At 45.6% G+C, this 25,244-nt stretch overlaps 1 protein-coding gene across 1 annotated transcript in view; it reads right to left on the minus strand.

Moving 5' to 3' along the window:
- Window positions 1–25,244, minus strand: part of Tenm4 (teneurin transmembrane protein 4) — a 724,757-nt gene that overhangs the window by 379,625 nt on the left and 319,888 nt on the right. Inside the window, exons 4-5 of the mRNA XM_033763938.1 lie at window positions 16,046–16,333; window positions 10,440–10,709 (exon numbers count right to left, since the gene is read on the minus strand). Coding sequence (XP_033619829.1) covers window positions 10,440–10,709; window positions 16,046–16,333 — 558 coding nt within the window. The remainder of the gene's footprint in view (window positions 1–10,439; window positions 10,710–16,045; window positions 16,334–25,244) is intronic.

Consider the following 25,244-nt stretch of genomic DNA (forward strand, 5'->3'; position numbering starts at 1 on the left):
TATCCTCATTTCACGGATAAGGAAACAGAAGCATGGAGAAATGAAGAGACCTACTATATATAACAAGAGGCAACGTACTAGTAGAAGAGTTGGGATTTGATCCCAGTCATGTGGGCTCCAGAGTCATACTTAAGTGTGGGTCACTCAGTGTTTTTTGAAGGGGCTTGTTTGGTGTGTAGGCACCTTTTTACCCTGCAGATGTATTGGTAGTCATTCACTTTTTCTTATCTCTATCAGGCAATATGGCCAGAGGTAAGAGCTTTGGATTTAGATGGTCTTAAACCAAGTATCACCTCTGGGACTTTCTGGCTGGCAAGTTACTTAGGCTTCTGAGTCCTCAATTTCATCATCCATAAAATGGGAATTAGAAGCTCTGTAAAAATAAAACAATGCGTGCAGACTATCTGGTTTACTGTAGAAGTGTAATAAATAATAAGTGTTCCTGTACTTTTTGACAGAGTTTGTGAATTAAAAGAAATACAGAAAGGGGGAGGAGGGTGGGGCAAAGGAAACAAAGAGGAAGAAAGAAGTCACTAACAGGGTATTAATTAGAGCATATGCACCTCTCCAGGTTCTCTGGGGTCACCATTGGCAAGGTCTTGAGCTAAATGAGTTACCTGTCACTGTGGCCATTCGCTCTTTCTTGGGCCCATTGAGTTCTGCTGCTTAAGGCCCATTAACTGCTTGTCCTGTCTTCTTCCTATGGACTCCTCTGGAGATCTGATCATTGAACAGCCTGCTGGGAACCTCCTGAGCAGGAAGGCATGACACAGAGGTCAGGCCCGACATCTGCAGTAGTTATGAAGCACTGGCCACATGATAGCACATCACTGTTCTTTGTTTTTCATCTTCCTTCCCTCACATCTCTGAGATGATACCTCCCCAATAAGGCATCAGCACATATGCCTGCCTCAAGCCCTGTTTCCAGGAAACCAAGATTGAGTCAAATTTACCAAGACAAATGGACAGGAATTATATACAAGCAAATTCTTTGTAAACAAAGAATGATTCGTAGGCAACCTCTGAAGGATCCTTAAAGTCCAAATTTAGCAGAGGTTGAAACTGAGATTTTCAGTTAGTCATGTTCATGGCTAATTGTTTGGGGTAAATGTATCACGAAGATAGTTTCCAGCTAGAACCATAGCCTATCTATGAAGTTTGTACAAGACAAAATTAAAGGCAATTCCAGTCTTCTCAAGAGTAAGTTCCCCTATATGTTGTCCTCACCTGAATCAGGGAAGATATTTGTCATTCTTGCCTCTTTCCCTGCTTAAAATATTTCTATGATCCTTCATTATTTTAAGAAGATTGGCTGACCTTGAGCCAGTAGTTCAGAATCATCCCCTGCCATGCTGAAACCCAACTTTCCCCTCTGGCCTTGTCTCTTCTTAATCCCACAAGCATTAGCCATAACAAACCTTTGTTGTTTCCTAAACAATCCTCCTAGCCAGAAGTCAGATCTCAGCACTGTGACTGCCAGTCTAATGCTCTCCACTGTGACTGTATCCTCCATAACAGGCAGCTGGGCGTATCTTTTTAGGAATAGGTATTTTGTGGGTTTGTACTCCTCCTGGTTCCAGGGATTTCATAGGTAACCCCTCACCCTCCCTGCATCACAAATCAAACCAATATGAGCCCCTAGAGCTCCTTCACTCTTATCCCATATGCTCCCCTCCAGCCTGAAGTCAAAGGAAAGAAGGCAATCTCCATGTGGTGGTCCATCTGCTTAGACTGCTTCACTTGAAATTAAATTTGTGGTAAGGATCCGGAGCTTGGGAGAAGCCAAATTTCACTTGGCATAATAGTTTCACATGCTGCTCATACATATTTGCCCTGGTTCCTCTCCTGTTACCTTGGTGCTGAACAGAAGATCTAGCAGGTTGGGTGAACACAGCTTATAACTCATCCAGCCCCTGGAGCCCCATAAGGCAGTTCTCAGTGGCTGGGGATGCTTCTGCTATTCTCATAGTCCACAGTTACCCCAAGGATGATTAGTCCCCCAGTGACCCTTTGCACAAGATGGAGCTAGGAGAAGACAAAGAAGAGATGGCCAGGTTCTATAAAGCAGGCACTCCCACATTATCATTATATGAGCCCTGGGACCTTGATTCAGTCCATCAAATCCCAGAGTCCATCTTCTTTTGGTTGAACCACAATGCTGTGCTCAGGAAGACCTCATTCTCAGTAAGGGGCACTAGAAATAGGAGGCCAATAGTTTTTGCTAAACTATTACAACACAAATTATTAAAATTTTGAGCTCAGGAGCCTTAAAGGATGGGAATTAACATTTGCAAGGTCCAGCTATGTGCTAGGCACCTTCTTTTAATCATTTTTTGAAAATGAAATCTATCGTAAAAAATACACTTTACACGATGACCTAGTGCTGGTGCTGTGTGCAAAGTGTAACTGAAATAAAAACTTCAGAAGACAAAACTTTTAGCTTAGTATGTGCTCTGTTCTCTGTATTTTATCATTAATTTATATGATGGTGCCGAGTCACAGAATTTATTTCACAATTGTGTATGACCTACAATTTAGAAAACACTCTCCTGATTCTCTAACATGTATAATGACCTTCTATCTTTATTAAGGACCTTAGAAATAGAATAGACATTTATTCCTATGATGCAGATGAAGAAACTGAGGCTCAGTAAGATTCAGTATTTGCGCAAAATCACCTAGTTCCTATGTGGCTGAGCTGAGTTTCTAAGTGTAACCTGGAAGTCCATTCTCCTACCAAGTTACCTCACAGCCCGAGATTCCAGAGATTCTGCTTGGCCAATGGGGAAACTAATGGTTACAAAGAAGTGATTGGTTCAGGGTCACATCAGGACTGATGAAAGCCTAAAGGTGAAACCAGATTCACCAATGACCTTCACATACTGTGCTGTAACTATGCTGATATGGGCAGGAAGATCTTTTCCCACCATTGGTTATGATGTTTCTTCCCTATAGTCGTCCAGGATTAGATGAAGTTGAAGCAGCCTCAGAAACCACTCTCCCTGGACAGGGCTAAGCTTACTGATGGGGAAAAGTGCTTCTCAAATGTCTTTCAGTAGGAATTTTGTCACTGTGCACATCGTTGCTTCCCCTGGAATTGAAAGCCATGTTGGCTCAAATTAAAAGCAAGATTCTTGTTTGCTACACCTCTCTGCACACCCAGCGGGTCTTAACCGAGTTTCAAGAATGCGATCTATCTTAATTTAGCATGGCTTTGAATTGCCTGGCTCCTTTTTCCTCCTTTCCCAATTCAGAAGCAGGGTGCAGTTGGATTGGTGTCGCTAACAGAGCTTGCCGGTGTGGAGTGGATGTGGGGGACATTTGATCTGGGCCAGGATTTAAAGTCCTTTTTAAGGAACTCCCAGGAATAGCAGTGTTAGTGGATGTCAGGTGTTGAGCCCCAGATCCTGGGCGATCCCGGCAGAGAGGGTGTTATGGAGCTGAGCCCCTGCCAGACTTCACTAAGGTAGCTTGAGGCAACTGAGCAGAAGAAAGGGCTGAAATGATGGGCAAAGGGAAGCCAAGATTATAACAAAACAAGACAGTAACAAGAGTCTCATATGAAGAGAAGGGAAGGCTGGGTGTTGGAGTCAGGCTGCAAGGTCAGAAAGCAAGATGACAAGCAGCAGGATGAAACGTGGCAAGAGGTCCAGCTGGGGATGATTCATGATCAAAGCCATTGAAAGAGAGATGCAGACAGAGTCAGGGAGAGGGAGAGGGGAGAGGGAAAAGGAGAGGGAGAGGGAGAGGAAGAGGATGAGAAAGAATGAGAACGGGAGAGAGGAAATGAGAACGGGACAAGCTAGTGCCCAAAGGACCCACAGCTGGGCTGAAGTAGCTGGGAAGTAAGAGGGATCAGATGTGAGTCTCCTCACCCATTTTCATCACAGAACCTAAGAGGACTGAGGTCACTGGCAGTGTTAGCAAGATCCCGGGGGAGAGGCAGGAAAGAGGCTCCGGGACAGATGCAACCCTGGCGGCCTCCATTGCACTTTGCAGTTTTGCAAGCTTTGACCATTGCTGGAACCCCATTACTTAACAACAGTACCCAGCACACAGTAGGCGCTCAAGAAAGGGTTGTGAATTGGTGGACAATGCACTAACTCAGAAACACTACTTCCTGGCACACTCTGCCCCCACATTCTCCATTATACACATTTATGTTCCATCCTCATGGTACACACCTTTTACTCGTCCACAGAGAATACCCTTCTTCCCTGTCTTACCTGTCATAGTCCTGCCATTTCTTCCAGCACTTCCTACATGAAACCTCAGATACCTTCTCACTGGACTTTTCTCTTAAACCTCTATGATCCCTACTCCAAATGTCTTTTCTCTAGCTTGTCATAGTTTGAAGGTGGCCCAGTACAATCTCTAGGTCCTGATCAGCTCTGACAGGCTAGGAATTCAGTTTCTTTTGTTGACATTTTTTAGGAAAAGAAACTACTCATATTTTAGATACAGCCATAATTATCTCCTAGACCTCACATATCATATACATCGAGCTAACAAAAACATGTTTTTACGTCAACTATAGGACATTCCATAGTATAACTGATGGTGTGCAGTGGTCAAGAAAGATAACAAGTACTAGAAAGGAGCAGATCTTGGTTCAAACCTCAGCTCTGCCACTTACTAGCAGTGTCTCTTTCAACAGGTTACCTGGCTTCTTCAAATTTCAGGGACCTTGGCTAGAAAACAGGAAAGGCTAAGATTCAATGGGCTGGTGGTCTCTAAGGTCCCTTCTAGATCCCAGACTCCCAGATGTTCTGACTGTAACAGGCCTTTCTAGGTCCTCCTTGGAACTTGAGGGCTCACGGCTTGCACAGGGTTTGCGTGGAGAAGTGTCCAGAGGACACTTTAAGTGAGCACCTCTGCATGCCTGGGGAGGAGTATAGGCTGGATCCCAAAGCAGAATAGGTAAAGGTGGGGTTTTAATTTCTAGTCCCATTGATTGGGTGCAACTTTCCATTCTAGAAAATGATGTCCCCTTCTTAACAGTTGCTACAGTCATTTGACTACTCTGAATTTTATGAGAAATTTTACAGACTTTTAAACATGAGTTTCATGGATATGGGGCCAGGTTAGGTAGAGAATAAATGGAGTGAAATTGGTAATGGGCTCCTCTCTCCCTGTGCTTTGGAGATGCTCAGCTAATCTAAGGATTCTCAATAAGCAATTTGGCTGCCTAATTAGGTTAACCAATAATTTCCCTTTTGGCATCAGGCTACTTGATAATTTGGGGAGTAACCATGATCCTATTTCATTGATTCTTTTCTAAGTGCATTTCTCAATTTGTCTCTGGGATTAAGCACGGAGTAAATCTGCACTATTCCCTGGACCCACCATGCCTCTTCATGCCTTAGCTTTTGGCTTGTGCAATTACCCTTCCTGGGAATGCCTCTCCCAGACCACTCATGCTCTGTGAGATCCTAGCAGGCCTTCAAGCCCAAGTGCATAAAGTGTGCAAAGTGAAAGAAAGCCTCTCCACCCTCAGGGCAGAACGAATGGCATCCCACAGAGCTCTAAACAATTAACACTACTAGTCAGCATGGGTTAGAGACCTACAGAGACCAGATGCTTCACCAGCACTGTGCAGACTCACAGCAGCACCCCCGGAAGCAAGTCACATGAGCTTTGTATTTTCCAATTATACTGATAAATTATAGATGAAATTACACCACGTTAGTTATGTTTAAGGGCACAGTTCAGTGGATTAGTACATTTAGACTGTTGTGCAACCATTATTACTATTCATCCCCAGAACTTTCAGCATCTCAAACTGGAACTCTGTGCCTACTGAACAATAGCTCCCTATTATGCTCTCTCTTAGCCCTTGGTAGCCTGTGGAATGTTGTTTTCAAAATGAGAAAACTGTAACTCAGAGAGGTGAAGTGACCTGCCCAAGGTCTCACAGCTAGGATGTAGCACAACCAAGATATCAGACCTCAATGGACTCTGAAATCAGTCTGTGACATAGCCATAGGTGATTTTATTTCCATATCACCTCAATGCACACTGTCTTATTCCTACATTCTAGAATAATCCCTGGCATGCTGGAAAAGCTCAGGATGGTTATGGAACAAATTACAGAATGAATCCACCAGAGGGACACGAGCCAGTCATCCTGAGCCAGTGTTTGGGAGCAGAGCTCCTGTTGTAACCTGTGCCTTCTAAAAAACATCTATTGAATACTGACTGTGTGCCTGACATGCCAGCTCCTCCTTACTGTCCTCCAGCGTGCTGGGCCCTCTGGCCAGAAGGCCTTGAGGGCTAGCTCTGCCTGACCGCCCTGAGGAGGAAGACTTGTGTTTACACTACCCAGTCAATTTTGTATTTATTTTAGATATTAAGCAGTGACTTGAATGCTGCTGACATTAACCTTCAGGGGCAGTTACTGGCTTTAATGGACCCTATAAAAGTTATTATTGATGGCAGCATCACTGTGACCCCAGTGAGAGCCTCCACCGCTGTCAATACTGTTGACAATTACTATTGACTGATACGAGGCTGGATGTAGAGGCAGAGTCAATGTTCCTGTGGCTAGGGGTCACTGAGGGTTCTGCTTTACAGTTCTCATTTATTTGGCAAAGGTCTCAGAGAAGTTGGTTGTACATCTTTGGTGACCTCAGTTGACAATCTAAAATTCTCATTTAAAGGGCTTGGCCTATAGGATCAGAGAGACCTGAATTCAAATCCAAACTTTGATGACTCACTGTCATGTCAGTGGACCTCTTTGTGGCTTCATTTGTCCCCTGTGGCAAATGGGAATGCCCTTGCAATGAGGATTAAAGATAAGTGTATAAGTGTAGCCATAGGCCCTCAGCAGAGGTTGCTGGCTTTCCTTTATTCCTGAATAGTGGCCCCAAGGTGGCATGTGGGCTAGCATGTGATGTGGAATCATGCTGTTCTGATGGTGAGATGCAAGTTCTCATCAAAGAAGGAAAGAGGTGGGAGCAGGTTGGATGTGAGAGAAGGAGAGGATGAAGTAGAGAAAGACAAGAGGGAAGGAGAGAGAGAAGGTGGGAAGATGAGTGGGAAGGGAAAGAGAGTCTGCAAAGAGCCAAGACTCTAAGGCCTAACTGTAGCTCATCTAGAAATGTGGCATCACGTACACCCCTCATCTCTTGATGCTTCCGTTTTCCCAGATGAGCAAGAGCACTGTGGGCCTCTGCAGAGAATTAAAGTGAGCCATTCCTATGATTGTTGTCATTATAGACCCAAGTAGAACAAAGCTGCTAATGTAAGCTCCCAATTGAGGCAGGTGGAGGAGTATGCAGGCACCCATGAGTGGCCAGGGTCAACAAGCCCAGATCTGCAAGGGATACAGAAGGCAGGAGCCCTTTGTTAGGCTTACGTCTCATCTTCTTTTCCTGCTTGCCTTCCTTCTCTGAGTATAGCTTAAAGTTCCATGGCAAGTGTAAAAATGGACAGTCAAAGGGGAGGGTGGGGAGACATGGATGGGGAGCCGTCAGTCCTCTCCCCTTCCCCCTCAAGCTCTTCAGGCTCATCAAATATGTCATTATCACCCAACAGAGGCTTAATTCAACTGTAATTCAGCTCTCAGGGAGTATACAGTAATGTAGGCGGTGTGTGCCTTACTCTGTCATGACTTCATGGGAAATGATCATTTGTCACCATGGCAAGAAGCCTTCAAAAGAACAAACAACCCAAGTATTTGGCTGCACTGAGGATTTATTAGAACCACTACGGCTAAATGAGTAAAGATTTTTGAGTCATACAGGCCTGAGTTCCAATCCTATCTTGCTAGTTATGTGACCTACTCAAGTTTCTTAGCATCTTTAGGCTGCATTTTCATTTTCTATGCAACGGGGATAGAAAAAAAGTCCACTTCAAAGTGTTGTAGGGGGAGCAAAGGAGATCACATAGCTAAAGTGCTTAGCACTTGCTTGGGTTCTGATAGTCAGCAGCAATGAACTATTCATGTTATTATTACTTTCATCACATGCACCTTCATCTATGCACACCAGTACAGCACTTAAAATCACAGAACTCTAGACTTAGAAGGGCCTGCAGGTCACTCAGCTTAGTTATTCTAAAAAGGTATCTATTAGAATTCTGGTTCCTTCAGAAGCTTTGAGAAATAAGGGTTCTCTGGTTTGAAGAATACTGCACATGTCCTTCTTTGGTAATCTGTCATTAGCACGCACATAAGCATCTTAAAGACTCTGAGAAGTCCTACAGTAGAGAAACTGGTCTAAATATGTTTAACCCAGTGTTTCTTCCTTACCTTATTAGATACTTTTCTCTTCCAAGTTGAAGAACCATCAATATTCTTACAACATAGGGCTTGTCAATCTCATTTATAGAATAGAAACTATTTATAGAATAGAAACTATTCTATAAATTGGGAAAGTGAGATCCAGAGAAAGGCTACAACTCTCTCAACGCCACATCCCAGGGCAGGGATGGAACTGGAATTTCCTGTCCTCTAACCTGAGCCCATGTTCTCTGTACCAGTCCCCCTGCCACCACTTGGTTTGGCTCTCTGGTTCAATGTGAGCGAGGAGAGGCCGGGCTGCTTGCTCAGCCTGGGCCTTGGTAGGGAGAGTATGTGCCTCCTTCTCTGCTGTGGAGAGAAAGCACCTCAGGGGCTGAGATCACTATCCCCCTCCCAGGACTGGTTGAGGGTTAGGGGGGTGACACTGCCACACTAATGCCTCGGACCTGCCTCTCTCTCCCGTGCTCCAGCAATTATGCAGGCTCTTTGGGAAACATCTGAGTCCCTGGGTGGCACAATTTTGGAATTCCTGCTGCACCTGGATCTTTGAGAGTAAATTTCCTAGCCTGATCCTGACCATATTTTGGTCACCTGCCTTATCCCTAATCTAGATCTTAGTTTTACACAGCCCAGTTGGAGCCTCCTTTTCAGAGATTAACTCCTCCAAGTGCTCAGCTCTGACCTGCACCCTGCCCTGCCCTTGAAGTCCCAGGCAGTGTTGGCTCCTGTACTCGGGGCTGGAAGCCAGGAGGAGGCATTGGCATTGGGCTGGCTTTGGCTGCTCTAGTTCACAGTGCCCTCTGAACAGCGCTCTGGTGGTTCTCCAGTTGTGCAAGCACCCGCAGACCCCTACCGGGCTTCCTAGAACAAAAGCCTGCTCCAGTGGCAGGGCTGTCCTGGGCTTCTGCTATTCTTTCCAAATCTACAGTGCCAGATCCAGCAGGGCCCTCTTCAGTGCCTGCCTGACTGAGTCCAGAGGTTGGAGGGGGAACCAAAACATGGCAGAAATCGAGATTCCTGAGTGGTCAGCTCCACAAAGGACAGTGACTAACTCAAGAACCCCTCCAAGCAAGATCTGCCGGCAGGTTCCAAGAGAAAGGAGGAAAATCCTAGAACTGGGTGCCCTCCTTCTGGCATGAGAAGGAGGCCTGTGAACTAGTCCTCTCCTTTTCCTCCCATAATATCTTTGGTCTCAGAAAGAACTAGGAGTATGTTGCTAGTACTTCATGAGGTCATGGGGAAACCAGGCCAAAACCTCATTTTTACTTTTTAAAATTATTGTTTCATCTTTTTCTTAATTGAGAAGTAGTAATTAATTGTATATATCTGTGAGGTACTATATGATGCTTTGGTATATGTAACATACACTGTGGAAGGATTAAATCAAACGAATTAATGTGTCTATCACCTCACATACTATCTTTTTGTGTGGTAAGAATAAATTCGACTTCTTTAGCATTTTGAAATATACGTTACTACAGAGCGGATATCTGTAACCTGAAAATCTGAAACTTTTGAGCGTTATATTAGATTTCAGAGATTTTGCTCAGATTTCTGGATTAGAAGTGCTCAACCAGTACAATCTGCAAAGATACTCCCAAATCTGAATAAGTCCAATTTTCTAGCCCCAGTGATGCTCAGCCTGTCCTGACTAGTCAATATATGCACTAAGACCCTACAAACTTATTCCCGCAGCTGAAACTTTGTAGCCTTTGAGCAGTAGCTCCTCTAAAGCTCAACTTCCAAGTTACCCCCAAATGGCAGTTTTTCTTTGTAAACCGTCCCGTGATCCACATAAAATACCAGGATGGGACCAAGTCCCTGGGGATAACTCAGGGCTTGGAGCACCTGGAGGCTGGAGATTCCGGAGCAGGAGTCGGACAGAGGACAGGCTGTGGGGGAGGGGTTACCCCATCGTGCCCCCTGCTCCGCCACACCTGCCTGGTCCACAGTGACCCAGGCCCATGGACATTTCCCTAATCTGGACAGAAAGAACAGTGACCCAGTCTCTGATTATGTCACTGATGGGTGGGGACTTCACATAACTGTGCAAGAGGCCCTGACTTTTGACCACCAAGAGCAAAGTCATTTTTCACCACTTTCACCAGAGCCCCTGACGATGGAGCAGAAATCAATATATAATTAAAACCTCAGCCTCCCAGTCCAGGTGCTGGCACAGGCCAAGAGGGCCACTCACCGGTCTCGGTGTTCTCATGCTCAGTGTCCGTGAGTGTGAGGTTGGAGTTGGCCCGGCTGGACAGGCAGGAGCTGCGCCCGGACCGCGTGCTCCGGCCCCACAGCCGCACGGGGTGCTCCGGGGACAGCACGGTGTCCGCTTCCAGGTCGGCGTCGGAGCTGGCCCCCAGGGAGTAGCCGCAGTGGGGGAGGCCAACGTCTCTCCGATAGAGGGTTCCGTGAGGGGGCGTCACCTCACCCAGCCCCAGCTCACGCAGGGTGAAGTTGGCTCCTAGAAGGAGACACAGGAGAATGCAGTTAGTGTCCTTACCCAGGACTCACTGCTATTCTTTGAGCTCACTGTGGTATTCAGGGCTCCTGCCCATGCCTTGGCTCAGGGACTTCTGCCTGTTGGGCTCTTCCTGCTTCTTACCCACCCGAATGCTCTCTCCTATCCCCTCCCCTCCCGTCTTTTCCCCTCTCCTCCCTTCTCCTCCACTCTTCTTTTTATGTGCTATGGGGTTTGAAACAGGATTTTATGCACTGGAGGCAAGCACTTTATCTTTGAGGTAACTCACAACCCAAGAGATGCTGTATCTTTAAAACCCAATTCAAGCACTCCCTGCTCTGCCAAGTGTCCCTCAGTACCTGTACCTGTGTGGACTTAGTTCCTGCTTTCTCCCACCTCCCTTTCAATCCGGCCCCAGACCTCCCACACAGTGAGAAGGTCTGTCTCTCCTGCTGGAGATGACCTCCACCAGGGCAGGCACCAGGTCTAAGGCCCCATGCTTAGAACAGAAGAGATGCAATATACATCTGTTAAATCATACAGAGGGCTTCAGGGTCCTCTCCAAGGGGGACTTGTTAGCAATTCCAGAGCATGACAAAAGCCTAGTCCATGAGACCTTCATGCTGCCCTGGAATCAGAAGTTCCCTTCTGGTCAGGTTAGGAGGGCCCTGAGCTCAAGAGAGAAGATGGTGACAGGTAGAGAGAATCTGGCCTTGGGCACAGAGATAGGCTGCTTCCTTACACTGTTTCCCCTAAAATAAGCCTAGCTGGCCAGGGATTTAGCTCAGCAGTTCGGTGGCCTGCCTTGCAAGCGCAAGGACCCGAGTTCAATCCCTGGTATCCCCCCTCCAAAAAAAAAAAATCCTAGCTGGAAAATCATCAGCCTTGAAAACTGGAGATCAAAAAGGCCAGCCCCAAGCAGCCTATCCTTGCTTTACCTGGCATCACTTGTCTTGCTCAGTGGCTACTATGTAAGGCAAGTACTAGCAAGGTTAGGCTGACTGGGGCTGCATATTTGATCTCTAGTTTTCAAGGCTGAGTATTTTCTGACCAGGTCTTAATTTTGGGGAAAAGGGGTACGTAAGGTTACGATGGGGAGTTAGCAGAAGTAGATCTCCTGAGGGCTCTAGAAAGGTCTGGCAGTGCTCAGGATTGAAGCTGAGTCTATTACTTACTTTCCAGTCACTGGGACAAAATAGCCAACACCCACAGTTTCAATGAGGACAAGTTCGTTTTGACTTATAAAATTCAGAGGATTTAGCCACTGTTGGTTGGCTCAAAGGCAGAAACCACATGCCGAGTGGAGGCATGGTAGAGAAAAGGTGCTGATCCCATGGCAGCCAGGAAGCAGAGAAAGAAAGGAGCTTGGAACAGGGATGCACCCTTGTGGGTCACACCCCAGGGACCCACCTCCAACCAGGTCCCACCTCCAACCACTATATTCAGCTACTGAATTCATCAATGAATTAATCCACTGGTGAGCATGGTGCCCCTGTGATTCAGTCACCTTACAAGTATGTGAGAGATTCTTGTGGGACATTTTAGACTTAAACCAGAAAGAAGATGTGGGAAAGAGCAGTTTGTCCAGAGGTTAGGACAAAGGAAATAGTGACAAAGAACAAGTGAATGACAGGAAATACAGCCTTCATAGGAAACACAGCCCCCTTCATTATTCTTGCGTGTTAACTCAATGTCTATTCAGAGGCAGCTTCTCTCAGTTTCTACTATTCCCAGGAGTATCTTGGGGGAAAAAGAAGTGGGAGTACATGAAAGCTATGGGGGTTCTATCCCAGGTAAATTGGTGATCTGGGGAGATGGACTTATCACCAGGTGGTACCTACTTGGGAACCAATGCAAGCTGGCCCTGAACCTTTACTGAATGTAGCAATGGGCAGGGTTTGGTACCTGCCTTTCCAGAGCCCTCAGTCAAGCTGGGAGATACAACCAGACACATGATTTAGAGATGAAGTTCAAAGAGAGGAGGTGAGATACACAAAGAGTGTTCTGGGAGAACAAAGGCAAGAGGTAGGACAGCTAGGTAGGGATGTCAGAGAAGAGGTTTGCAGATGACTGTGAATGTGGAGACAGAAAAGACAGGAGAGATGGATGTCTAAGCTTTGGAGGCATTTTGCAGCCAGGGATGGGACTGCACACGACAGGTGAGCCTGAAGAGGAAAGGGAGAGGGGCTGCTAGAAGAAGGCAGAAGGGAACCAGCAGAGGTGCCATTATAACTGTTTTCACTCTTACCACTAACCCTTTGCTCACTGAGTGGTTTAGATGTCTCTGTGTCATGTACCGCTCACCCATGCTACAGAGTAGGTGCCCTGTAAAAGTCAGTTAAATAAACACATAAATGAGTACACCCTGGTAGCACTTTGGAGCATGGATCGGGGAGACCTTCCTGGGGAGGAGAAACCAAAGGGGACCCTGCTGTCTCGGAAGCTGCCCAGCAGGCTGTGGGGATGGGAGGAGGTAAGCCTGAGCCTGCTCCTGCTCCCCAGGTGGTTCAAGTGGAGACAGTTTGGGTTGAGGTGAAAGTAATGAAATATTTCCATATTGGCAGGTAAATACTGCAGCTGGTATCCAAGACCCCCACTGCCTCTCTGACTCTGCACTGGCAACTACACAGCCTTTCTTAAACCCTTTTCCCAGTCTCCCAAGATCCAGTTATTGAAAACCAGTTAATGCCACAGGCCCCACACAGCTGGGGCTTCTGGGCTCTGTTTGTGGCCAGGCAGACATTCTGACTGGCTGGGGTCTGGACCAGACCAGATGTTACACAGTTTGAGTATCACCCCTGTGTGCCATACTCCAATCTGCCCTCTTATTTCAGTCTCCAAACTGGACCTTAAATCCCTCAGTTGGCTTCCCACCCTGTCTGCACATCCCACTCCCTGGCTGCTCTCTGCTCATACTTTCCACTCTTGTCCTACCCTCCACCCCAGCCTATATCTAAGCTCTGCTGAGCCAGCCCTCTCAAGAGAGGCCACTCACATATTATGAAGAATGACTGCTACACGCAGTGAAAAGTCAAATTTGCTTGCCATAAACAGCCTGGGCTGCATTGATTTCCATCTGGTTTGCCCTGCACACCCGCTTAAGCAGCTACAATCAGTAACAAGTCAATACCAGTGAGCAAAAACATCTCGGGATAGGAGAAATGCATGGTTAGGGACAACTTTAAGGGCTAAGTAAGTCTGTGGAGGGAGCCATCCCCTCTCCTGTGTGAATCTGGGGGATTTATTTCATCACAGGAGAGAAGTCCTCACCATCTGTTTGCTTGGTGACCTTTTGCCTCTTTCCTGAGAGCTTAGAACACAGGTTGACATCTCACCTCACTCAACATCTATCTGTGCAATTGGAAACTTGTGATCCTCCAAGTTTTAGTTTTCTGTCCTCAAATGGGGTGATAGTATATGACTTGCTACCTTGATGGGAGTTTTGATGAGCCAGGATGGTTATCTGTAAACCACTATACAATAGGCCTGTATACGAAATGAGAGTACTTCTTATTTGTGATTTACAAAGACCAGAGAGAGTTTCCTTCCTGATCTCATGTGCTAGTGCTGCATCTAAACTAAGGGCTGGTTGAGCTGTGCTACCATAGGCAGGAAGGAGGTAGAGGAAAGCTCTGCAATACACCTACCAAAACTCAGTGGTAGTAACTAATAGTAGCATTTTAAGCATTTGTTTTGTGCCAAGCACTGCTATCGAGTACTTTATCTATAGTTTTCATCAATCCTCATGACTGCCCTAACCCTAGGTATTATTATCCCTTTGTACAGGTGAAGAGGCTGAAGGTCATGACAATGGCAGAGCCAAGAATTCAAATCCAGATCTGTCTAATGTCAGAACCTGAGCTCTTAACCACAAGCTGAAAAAGAATTGAGAGGCCCTCATGTTTCAAGCCTAAGAGGCAGCTTGCTCATGGATCCAAGCCTGTGGGAAGGTGGGAAAGAGAAGGTCACAAGATACACATGCACTTCATGTTGATCCCCAAGAACATGAAGAGACAAGAATGGATAGTAGCAAAACCAACATAGGCCAAGATATCCTTGACCATTTGCTTGTATGTGGCCCAGTGAACTGAGAATCCAGAATGAAGTGGTCTGTCAGTGTGATCTCTATGAAGTGGCCTTGCACATGACCTGTTTCTCTTACCTCTGTGATCTTAGGCAAATGAGTCAGCCTGGGGCTGTTGTAAGGATTAAATAACACTATGAAATGTATATAAATGACATAGACAAGTGCTCTACTGACACTGTGGAGGGGAGCAGGGCAGGGCAGTATTAGGGTGAGCTGCACTAACTGTGAGAGGCTGATCACCCACCAAGCCCCAAGGCTGTCACTGCAGGCAGAAAAATAGAAAATAGGCGTCCCCGAAGTACCAGACTTGGAAACACTCCTCGCTGTGGGTGTGGGCACAGTTTAGTGAGGATGGGCCGTAAACAGTGGGGTAAAGAAAGGCCGAGGGCAGAATGGTTTAGGACAGTGATGACAAACCTTTTAGAGTTTTCACTGATATGGAGAGCCCACGGTGGAATGCCTGCCGTAGGTACAGCACTGCTGGGAAAGACAGCAATGTTTCTGTTAAGGCTCCCAACGCCAAGTTCAGAAGCTCAGTGTCAGGCATATGGAGTCACCCCAAGCTTCATTCTGATGTAGTGCGGAGAATGGCCCAAGAGGCACAGCTTTGGGCAAGGAAGAGTATTGTGGTTAATACCTCAAGAGAAATGAGAGTGGCCAGGAGAGGAAGTGGCAGAGGAGTGAAGAAGAGGGATATGTTTGAAAGGCATTCTGGGTAAGAATGAATAGGCCTTCGTGACCAGTGGATAGATGGAGTGAAGGACAGGGAGCCAGGAGTCAGAATAAGACTAAGTTTTAAGTTCTAATCATCTAGGTGCATCTTCCTCTCCAAATTACATGGGCTTAACACAAAGAAGGTGCTAAGATCAGCTTGTTAAATAAACAAATATCAAAATGGAGGACTAACGTGTATTCGGCACTTACTTGGAGTTATCATACTTGCTGCTTAGACATGTCATCTCACTGGGTACTTGCAGGTCACTGAGGTAGAGGGACTGTTCATGTCCATCTAACCTGAGTCTCAGAGGAGAGCTTGAGTCTGGCCGTCTGCCTGGAGTCCAGCTAGCTTCTAGCTGCCTCATCTATGCTAAGGGTCGGGTGAGAGTATGCACTAAAAGTGAACTATAGTGCTTTGACCTTGTGCCAAAATAGCAGCATTTAGTTTCACCCTGGTACCTCACTTACATTCCAGCTCCCCTGTGCAAATGCAGCCCACCTGTGCTGGGCCTGCAGCCTAGCCTCCCTCTCTTACCTGCATGGCAGAACTCCTCAGCCTCCTGTGGCACCACGTCCTTGATGCGGCTGCCATAGGCAAGGCGGGCATCTTGGTCATAGGCTTTCAGGGTCTCACTGGAGCTGTAGGACTTTTGGGGTGCTTTGCCCTCTTCGCTGTCTGCAGAAGAGCTGGTATAGCGGCGCTCGGCATCACGGCGCCGGGTCAGCGAGCGGTAAGGCTTCCTCTCCTTCACATCCATGGCCTCTGGCCTGTGCTCTTCCACATCCACCAACTGTGTCCTCGGTGCACTCAGGGCCCAGTGATCTGGAGCCAGAACAAAGAAAGGGGCATCATCAGTTGGAGACTGGATAAAGAAGATGTGGTTTTTCTATAAAATGGAGTACTACTCAGCCACAAAGAGTGAAAAATTAGAGTCATTCATAGGAAAATGGATGCATAGTAAACAAAATAAATAAGATACACTTGTAAATACTGAATACTTTCTCTGGTGTGAAAAACTAAAAGTGTAAATTGTATGACTGTATACAAATTGTATAACTGATGATGTGAAATATGAAGAAAAGGGCTAAAGGTGTAAGGGAAGTGGGAAGGGTAGGGGAAAGGAAATAAAGGAAAAGAAAAAATATGAGAAAAGGAAAAAATGGAAACAAGGTCTTTGTCAATAGGGGAGGACAAATGAGAACCAAGAGCTGTCATGTAAGGGTACAAGATCCCAATGATGAATGTAACTGTACTGTATACTTAAAAAGTAGCAATCAACTCAGTAAGATTTAAAAGAAAAAAAAAAAGAAGAAGAAGAAAGGGGTGAGCTGTGGTCATCAGCACACAAAGGCAATGCCAGGGTCCACTTGGGGCCTGGATTCACTGTAGCAGCGAAGTGGGTGAAGGATGAGGCTGCAGAGGCTAAGGCACCACTCCCACACCGGGCTGGTCAGTGGCAGACGGCTTGGCTACCCAGGCCTCTAGTGAGGACTCCTGCCTCTGCCACTTAGCCTTCCACCGAGGGGCTGCCCGGCTGTTCTCCAGGGCTGCCTATCATGGGAGCTGGCGACCAAGGCCAGCAGGCATACTATTTAGTAACACCTGCACAGGGAACTGTCCTACTTTGTTCCCATCATATCCCAGTGGGGATAGGGCTTGACCCAGAACTCTTAGGGCACCTTAAGTATTTGTAAAACGAATGGCCATATGCAGGCACTGAGTTGTCTATATCAGTTCAATAAATTGTCATATGTCCCAAGACATTATTACTGACTTCAGCCTTTACTGGAAATATACCAAGGTATAAACAACCAATCTGTGCTATCACAACTCAATTTTTATGTGATTCTTTGCTTCTTCTTGGTCTCTCACCACTAGTATGTAAGTACCCTGAGAGTAGATGTCTCGTAGGTTTTGTTTACTCCTGAGCCACAGCATGCTAGGTGCTTAGTAGGTACTGAGTAATTTTCTTTTTTCCATACACATCCTCAAGTTATGACTGGCCTGACATACAAACAACTTGAGATAATGATTTGTCTACCTCTTGTTATCTATTGCATGTATCCAGGTAAACATCCAGAACTCAACTATATTGACTCAAAACTAACTTGAATTACAACCATCCCTTGGGAACTGATCAAATTTGTAAGTCAAGGGTCCACTGTGTGTGTGTGTGTATACTTCTTTTTGAGACAGGTTTTTACAAAGTTACTAAGTTGCCTAACTGGGCTCAACTTGATCTCCTCCTACCTCAGCCACTCAGAGTGCACAAGTATTTGTTTAATCAACTAGCTTACTGTGCCCATCTGATAGGTGAGAAAACTGGGGTTCAAAACCTCCTTTGAGATCACTTAGTAGCAATTTACAATTGGAATCCAGGTCTGTTTGATTCTAAAGCCTGATTTTTTCTATTCTATTCTGCTTCCCTGAGACCCCCAACATCCCTCCAGCTTGTCACCTCAGATCCATAGTCTTAGCAGGGCCACCACCAACATCTGGAAGCATTGAGCTTGTTCCATGCAGCCGGCATTGCCATGGTGTCTGAGTATGGAGGGGTAGGGAGCTCCTCACTGGCCTTGCTGTGTCTCTCTTTCCCTAGACTGACACTCTGCAGTTTTTAGCTGCAAAAGCACCTGATTCTCTTCTCTTATGTCTTCCTTTAGCTCCCGGTAGCAAACACAACCCCCTACTGGGCCAGCACTTGAGTACAAGAGGAAAGCAGTGCATCCTTCAAAAGATAAACAAGGTGTCTTATTTTCCTGGAAACATATACCTTCTTGGTTCTGGCTTTCCATTGTTCCATGTTTCAGAGTGACACGGGTGTACAAAACATTCCCTTGCCTCACTATCTGATTAGAGAGACTGCACCACAGTAGCAGTGATGAACCAAGTGGATGCACGGTCTCAGTGGCTTGGCCTCTGGCAGTTGTGGCCTCTCAGGGCTGCCCATTTGGGGTGTGTGTGTGTGTGTGTGTGTGTGTGTGTGTGGTGATGTCTCATGAATTTTTAGGATGTGTAGGAAATTTGCATTTAGATGTAAAATGTATGATTTTTAAATGTTATTATTTTTAAAAATGAAAGAAAAATGCTTTGTAAGCCAAATGAAACACACCAGTGGGGCAGATTTGGCCTGAGGACTGGACATCTGAGGCAGCCCTTTGACCTGAAGACACTCTCTTCCCTCTGAATACCTTGAAGACCCTCTCCAGGTTGGGTTTTAGTTTGGCTCCAGTGCAAAAACTCTGCTTTGTTAAAGAGTCCTTTAGACATCCTCAAATGGCAACCACATCACTTTGCAAGGGAAAGGTCTGGGGTCACTGCAGGATGTCTCTGGGACTTATGGATCGCAAATGTCTACTGGAGACTTCTCCTTGCACTCCTTGATAAATGTGGAGAGCTGGGCAAACACTTGTGATTTTATTGGTGCCTCATAGTAACCATGAAGCATATCAGACAACTATTTTATTCCATAGTATTTATGGTAGATGGAACAACAGTGACCTGTGGCCATACAGTCTCCTGCCTAGGGCCACGTGGTAGAATGAATAGTGGCAAAGCTGGCATTGCTAGATATGCTACAATTGTACCCAGAACCAGTGAAGAGGGATGAGTGGCTTTTTTGATTCCCAGTTCTCAAAATATCCTTAGATATTGGGCTAGAGATTTGACCGAGGATACATAGAAATGAAACCATGACTGGTGCTCTGAGGCATGGCTCTGAGCTCTCCTGTCTCAGTTCTCAGCCCCCTGACGCCAGCTGGCAAGATGAGGGACCTGAATGTCTGAGGGGCAGGACCACACAGAAGCAGGTGATAATACCTTTTCCTGAAGGATCTTAAAGGCTTTCTTGACGGTAACTCATATGTATGTGAGTGTGTGTTGTTTATCCATATAATATAGAAGCAGAAGTTTCACAAAAGTTAATGCATTCTGAACTTCCCAGTTCATTCTCTTTCATTTTTTTTTAAAGTCTGATAACTCTAAACTGATATCATGACCTGGTGTTGACTTTTGACCCAAGGTACTGTTGTGGCTTGGTTTAGATGAGGTTTTGTGGTAATTGCTGTGTCTGTGCCCCCAGCCCTCCCTTCTAACTCAACAATGCTAATCATAATAAGCACTCAAATAAATGTTAATCATTACGTTGCTAATAACTCATAATAAGAGTACTTATGATAATAGCTAATATACTTTTATTAGTAGCTAATGTTTATTGTATTTACTTTTAACTGGTATTATATGTGATAATTTTTAAATCTCCATGCCAATCTTGTCATATGCACATTATGATTATCTGCAATTTACAGGTGAGAAATTGTGAGGTTAAACATCCTGCCACATAGCTCTTGGTAGAGCCAGGACTGTGACCAAGGGAGTTGAATTGGGTAGGTAGATATGATCTCGAGATGGTACTGCCAAGCCCAGGACATGTTTGACCTGGTTATGCCCTTCTTGCTACTCTGCTGAGCAATTAGAATGAATGCCAGTTTCTTAGTGAAAATGAACCATCTCACTGAGCCACTTGCTCTCTGGTGCACAACACTTCTGTGGCCTCTCTGTCTTGGGGCATGAATTCCAGTCCTGCACATGCAGCTAACTAGCTGCGGTTTTCATGCCACCTTGGGCCTCATTTTCCCCTATCCCTGGGTGTGGGGACAGGAGCATGTGGCACATAGCCGCACTGAAACATGTTTGCTCTTTTATGGCCCACTGCTATGATTTGAGTATATCCACCAAAAGTTCATGTGTTGGAAATCCAATCTTCAAATTTGTTTTTTGATAGTATTTGGAGGTGAAGCCTTTAGGAAGCAATTAGGGTGAGATGAAGTCACGAGGGGCCTCTGTGGTGGAGCAGTGGCTTTAGAAGAAGAGTTACCTGAGCTTGCTATGAGATTCCCTCTGCCATGTATGGAGCCAGTACTTACCACGTGGCTGCACCTTGTTTTTGGGCTTTCCAGACTTTAGAACTGAGATATACATCTTTTCTTTATAAATTATTCAGACTGTGCTATTCTATAGAAACAGAAAATGGACTAAGATACCTGCCAACCTTTGGCTTCCCCACTACTCATAGAACTCATAGGTGTGAGATTCCAGGATGCTGCAGATAATGCTCCTAACTCTCCTGACTCTCTGTTTCCTGTCACTGCTGCAGAACAAACTGTCCCCTCAAAGTGCCTATTCCTGATACACACATTCCATTTCCTCCCCAACAGAGCTGCCTACTGCACCCCTGCCCTCTTTTACATCACTGCACCTGCCTCTGCATTCATTGTTTGTTGGATGCGTGTGCTAAAAGGAGACAGGGGACAGGAGCAGAAAGAAGATCAGAGCATGTCATCCCGCTCTCTCCTACTCCGTCAGCCTCTGTCCACACCACCTCTCTCCAGATGGTCCTCTTCAAGGTCTTCACCTTGTACTGGGCTCTGCTAGTACCTTTCTCTGCCCTCATCTGTCCAGACACACAGGTGCACTAGTTTCCTGCTACTACAGACCCCAGCACCTCACCATCTTGGCTAACTCCCTGAACTTGCCCCTCTTCTGCCTCTTTATCAAAGTCTGTTCACCTAAACCATCTGGGGTGAGCTCTGTTTCCTGTAAGGATCCTAACACGTGGTATAGCTTCACCTCTTTTACTTTGTGGCTGGTTTTCAGCAATCATCATCAGCATTGTTCAACTAATAATGCCATTAGCTACTATCTACCCAGGGTTTGCCATAGTCCAGCACAGGGCGAAGGACTTTAGTTAGATGATCATGTTTAACTCTCATCATTCCCACCTCTGTGAAGTGGTCACATTTTGGGGAATAACCAGAGACTCAGAGAATTAAACATTGGCCTAAAACCATAATCTAGTAGAAAACCGAGAGCAGGATTTGTCTTACTTGGAATCTCCTTCCATGCCTTCCACCATGAGTGAAAGCATGAGCTCCAGGTTAGGAGTCAGTCCTGCCCTGGCTACCTCCTAGCATGGATTTATTGGATTCTTTGTCAGCTGTAATGTTCTATATAGGCATAAGGAGTTGGAAAATCATTACTATCATTATCATTATTGCTTTTGTTATTTCAAACCAACAAACTCTGTGACTACTTTGCTCAAACAGACTAACCGAGCAGGCGAAGATATTCTGAGATGTACAAGCAGCCAAGTAAATAGTCACCTCTGCAAGGTGAATATTATTTCTGCCACTGAAATTTACAATAAAGACGGAGCATATGGCTCCCATGTGAGGCAGCTGACATCGGCCACACTTAGGAGATATACATGACCCTGGCACTGACTTGGCCATGGATCTGGTCCTGAGAGCCTGTTTCCTGAGACTCTTCTCCAAGAATAACCTGAACATCACAAAGGTACCTTCAGAGAAGAGTTTGCCTCCATCAATGGTGACAGATCAGTCTTGTGCAGCAGCAGTTGTGTTGCAAGAGAGGGGAAATATGTTGAGGGGTATAAATGGCAATGGGTCTTTTACTGTAAATTTAAAAAATTACATACTCACTGTATATTTTTATCACTCTTGTGTGTATTATACGCAGAGTTCAACCCTTTCTAGACCTGAACCTAAGAACCTGAGTTATTTCCCACTGTAGAGACCAGGCTAAATGACCTGTGCAGTTGACTGTGTTCACACAGCTAGCGAAGGACATGGCTGGGACTCAAACCCAGGACTCTGACTCTAAAATCCATATTTTGGCTTTTTTGGTTTTGATTTGTTTTTCCTTTACTTAGAGCTGGGCTTGGGTGAATCTAGAAGCTTTGACAGATGTCTGAAGGTGGGGAGGCCTGGGAAACACCTGGTGGTAACTGGTGATCAGAATATCATCCGGATGGGAAAAAGCCAACCAGGGACAATAAGAAAAGCTCCTATTAGCTGAACACCTGCCTATGTACTGAACACTGTGTACATTTTACTTCTACTCCCTACAACAACTGCATGAGTGAGGTGTTATTCTCTCAATTTATATTTTCTCTTATTTTACCAATGAGATAATAAGTTTAAGGAGATGGACTTGCTCTAGATCATATTGTTTCCAAGTGTTTGGCTCTAGACTTACACCATAAGACAACATCTAAACCTCAAGATAAGTACTGAGCACTTAGTACCCTAGGCTAACTCACTTGGTAAATGATCGCTAAGTTCCTTTTCCATCCCGAGTGCTGCAGAAGATATAAGAAGGTAGCACAGGAAGATCCTTTCTCTCTCCTTTCCCTCCCATCTGTAGTTTTCCCTTCTCTCCCAACTCTGAGTTCCTGCCCCGCTTTTCCAGGCCTTGTTTGAGGCGAGGTGTCAGAGGACAAGACCAGCACTTCTGACTCTTAGAAGCTTCTATATGGTGAGTGCGTCAGATGGGAGCGAGGCACAGAAGGACATCAGAGGGTCCCAAGTCCTGGACGAGGTGGGTCAAAAGTGGTCAGATGGTCAGGCACCTCAGGCCAGGGACAGTGACCAAATAATGTTTTAAATGGAGACTGAAGAATGTTGGGTAAAATGTGAGTGAAGCCAGGAGGTTTTGAGGTAAAGAGAGAAAAGAGGTCTACATCTGTGGCTTCCAAATCTCTCCGACTAGAACAAAAATATACTTATATCACAATCCAGGGCACACAAACACAACTACAAATTTCTAACTAAGACAAACATTTCACAAAACTTTGCTTCCTTGCTCTGAGGGTTGAATTTGATATTTCCTAGAGTATTCTACTTCTGTGGAATTATTAATGGGTTGCAACCCACAGTTTGAAACATGGTGTTTTGGTGAGAGTGTGAATGAATGGACTCATAGCAGACAGAAACCTACTTATTCCTGGAGTTCAGGCTTCAGGGAAGGAAAAAGGTTAGAGATGAAGTTTGGGAATGAGGTAGAAGAAATGAAGATATTTCCACAATATCAGTGGGTGCTAAACTGCAAAGTGTAAGTGGCAGTGAGCCTGCTGGGGAAGCCATGGAGGACCCATGTCCTCCAGCTGGTTTTCAGGCCCTGACACCTCGGGTGGCCAGGAGATGGCCAGAAAGAGTGACTAGGATGGGAGGCTCTTGGAGAAAGGGTGATATATATAAAAAAGAGTTTTTCACATTTGTGGAGAAACTCAAGAAGCAAGCCTGGACTTTTGAGGAGCTCCAGAGATATTAACAAAGGGCTGGGGCCTGGAACTTTTGTAGAGAGAGATTCACAGACAGCTCAGTGCTGCCAAGAAACTTCTGCCTGGCCAGAGCCTGCAGGGAAATGGGAGCTGTTCTCACTCTGGTTACCTTGAAACCTCAGGAACAGCTAGAAGCAAGCCAGGAAATTGACTGAGTTCCTGTTGGACTAAAGTTTTATAAATTTTGCTTAACATAAGCACAAAGTGATATTTTTAGTTCTTTGTGTGTCAAAAAGTACCCATAAATATTTTAGAGCTAAAATGTGTCCCACAAAATGTAAGTCCTGGGTAGTATCTGGGTGTGTATGAAACCATAAATTTTATTTTCCTTAGTCTTCCCAAGTTTGGTCTTGTAAGTCCTTTGTTTTAAAATGGAGCATGGAGGGGCAGGTTTGGCCCTTATTCTTGTGGCTTTTATTCAGGTGTTCTGGTGAGCTATGGGCAACCAAAAAAGAGGGCATCCTTATTCCCACTTTATAGATTTGGAAACTGAGGTTCAGAGGAGCAAAGTGATGTTCAAGTTCATATAACTTTCTGGTACTGGAATTCTGGAGCTCTGGTTCCCAAGTCTATGGTCTCTGTCATCGAACCCAGAGCACATTTCTCTGGCTGTCACTTTGGGGGATCCCCTTGCCTTTTTTTTAATATTACAACAGCAATCATAGTAGTAGTGATGGCAAGGTATTTCCATACCTCTTTACCTTATTTAATCCTCACCACACCCTAAATTAACCCCATTTTATAGACAGAAGAACCAGAACTTAGACAGGTTAAGCACCTCACTGAGAGGGCTGTAGCAAGAAATCTACAGAGCCAAGATTTAAACCTGGGTCTGGCTTATGCTGATGTTCAACCTTTTACTTCTACTTACATGCTTCTCATGTGATGATCCTTATCCTAATTTGCTAAGATGGTCTGTATGTTCTTTTATTTTGTTTTAATAGTGTTGGTGCTTCTGATCTTCCTTAGCCCCTGACTCCTGCTGGGCTAGGAGGAAGGGCTTTCACAGCTGCTTCTTGATGGGCCTGCATGGAACAGCACACTGGGCCAGGGATAGGGCTTTCCTGGGAGTGTGCTGGCATGTGGCTGTGTGCCCAGCCTGGCTGTGGGGACATCCCTAATCAGCAGCTGTCAGGCAGGTGACAGATGGTGCCACTGTCTACAGGAGCTATCTTGTCCTTCTGTTGGAGGGTTGTCAGAAGCCAGCTATCAAAGGGTGGGTGGCTCTGATCCCCAGCCGAGAGAGCTCCCACTAAAGCTGCCTGACTCCTCCAAGGGCTGGGCATGTGTGGGAGTGGGACACAATAACCCTTCAACCAATGGGCGGTTTTACAATGCCTGTGTTTTCCAGATCCCTGATCTATTCTTTCTTTCTCCCCAAGCCATTTACCAGCCAATAATTTCCCTTTACAAACAGTGGCATCTTAGAGTCAGAAAATGTGTTCACGTTGCAGATAACATTGAAGGTCAGCTGTTTCCTGACCTTTTCAGATACTCAAACCCTCCCCAGTCAAATGACCTGCAATGCTGGGCCTTTGCTGCCTCCAGGGACAGGTCTTCTTCCTGATAGAGAGCTGAAATCTGCCTCCTTTT

This window comes from Fukomys damarensis, unplaced genomic scaffold (genome assembly GCF_012274545.1).
Source record: "Fukomys damarensis isolate Sample0158 unplaced genomic scaffold, DMR_v1.0_HiC HiC_scaffold_16, whole genome shotgun sequence".
NCBI classification, from domain to species: domain Eukaryota; kingdom Metazoa; phylum Chordata; class Mammalia; order Rodentia; family Bathyergidae; genus Fukomys; species Fukomys damarensis.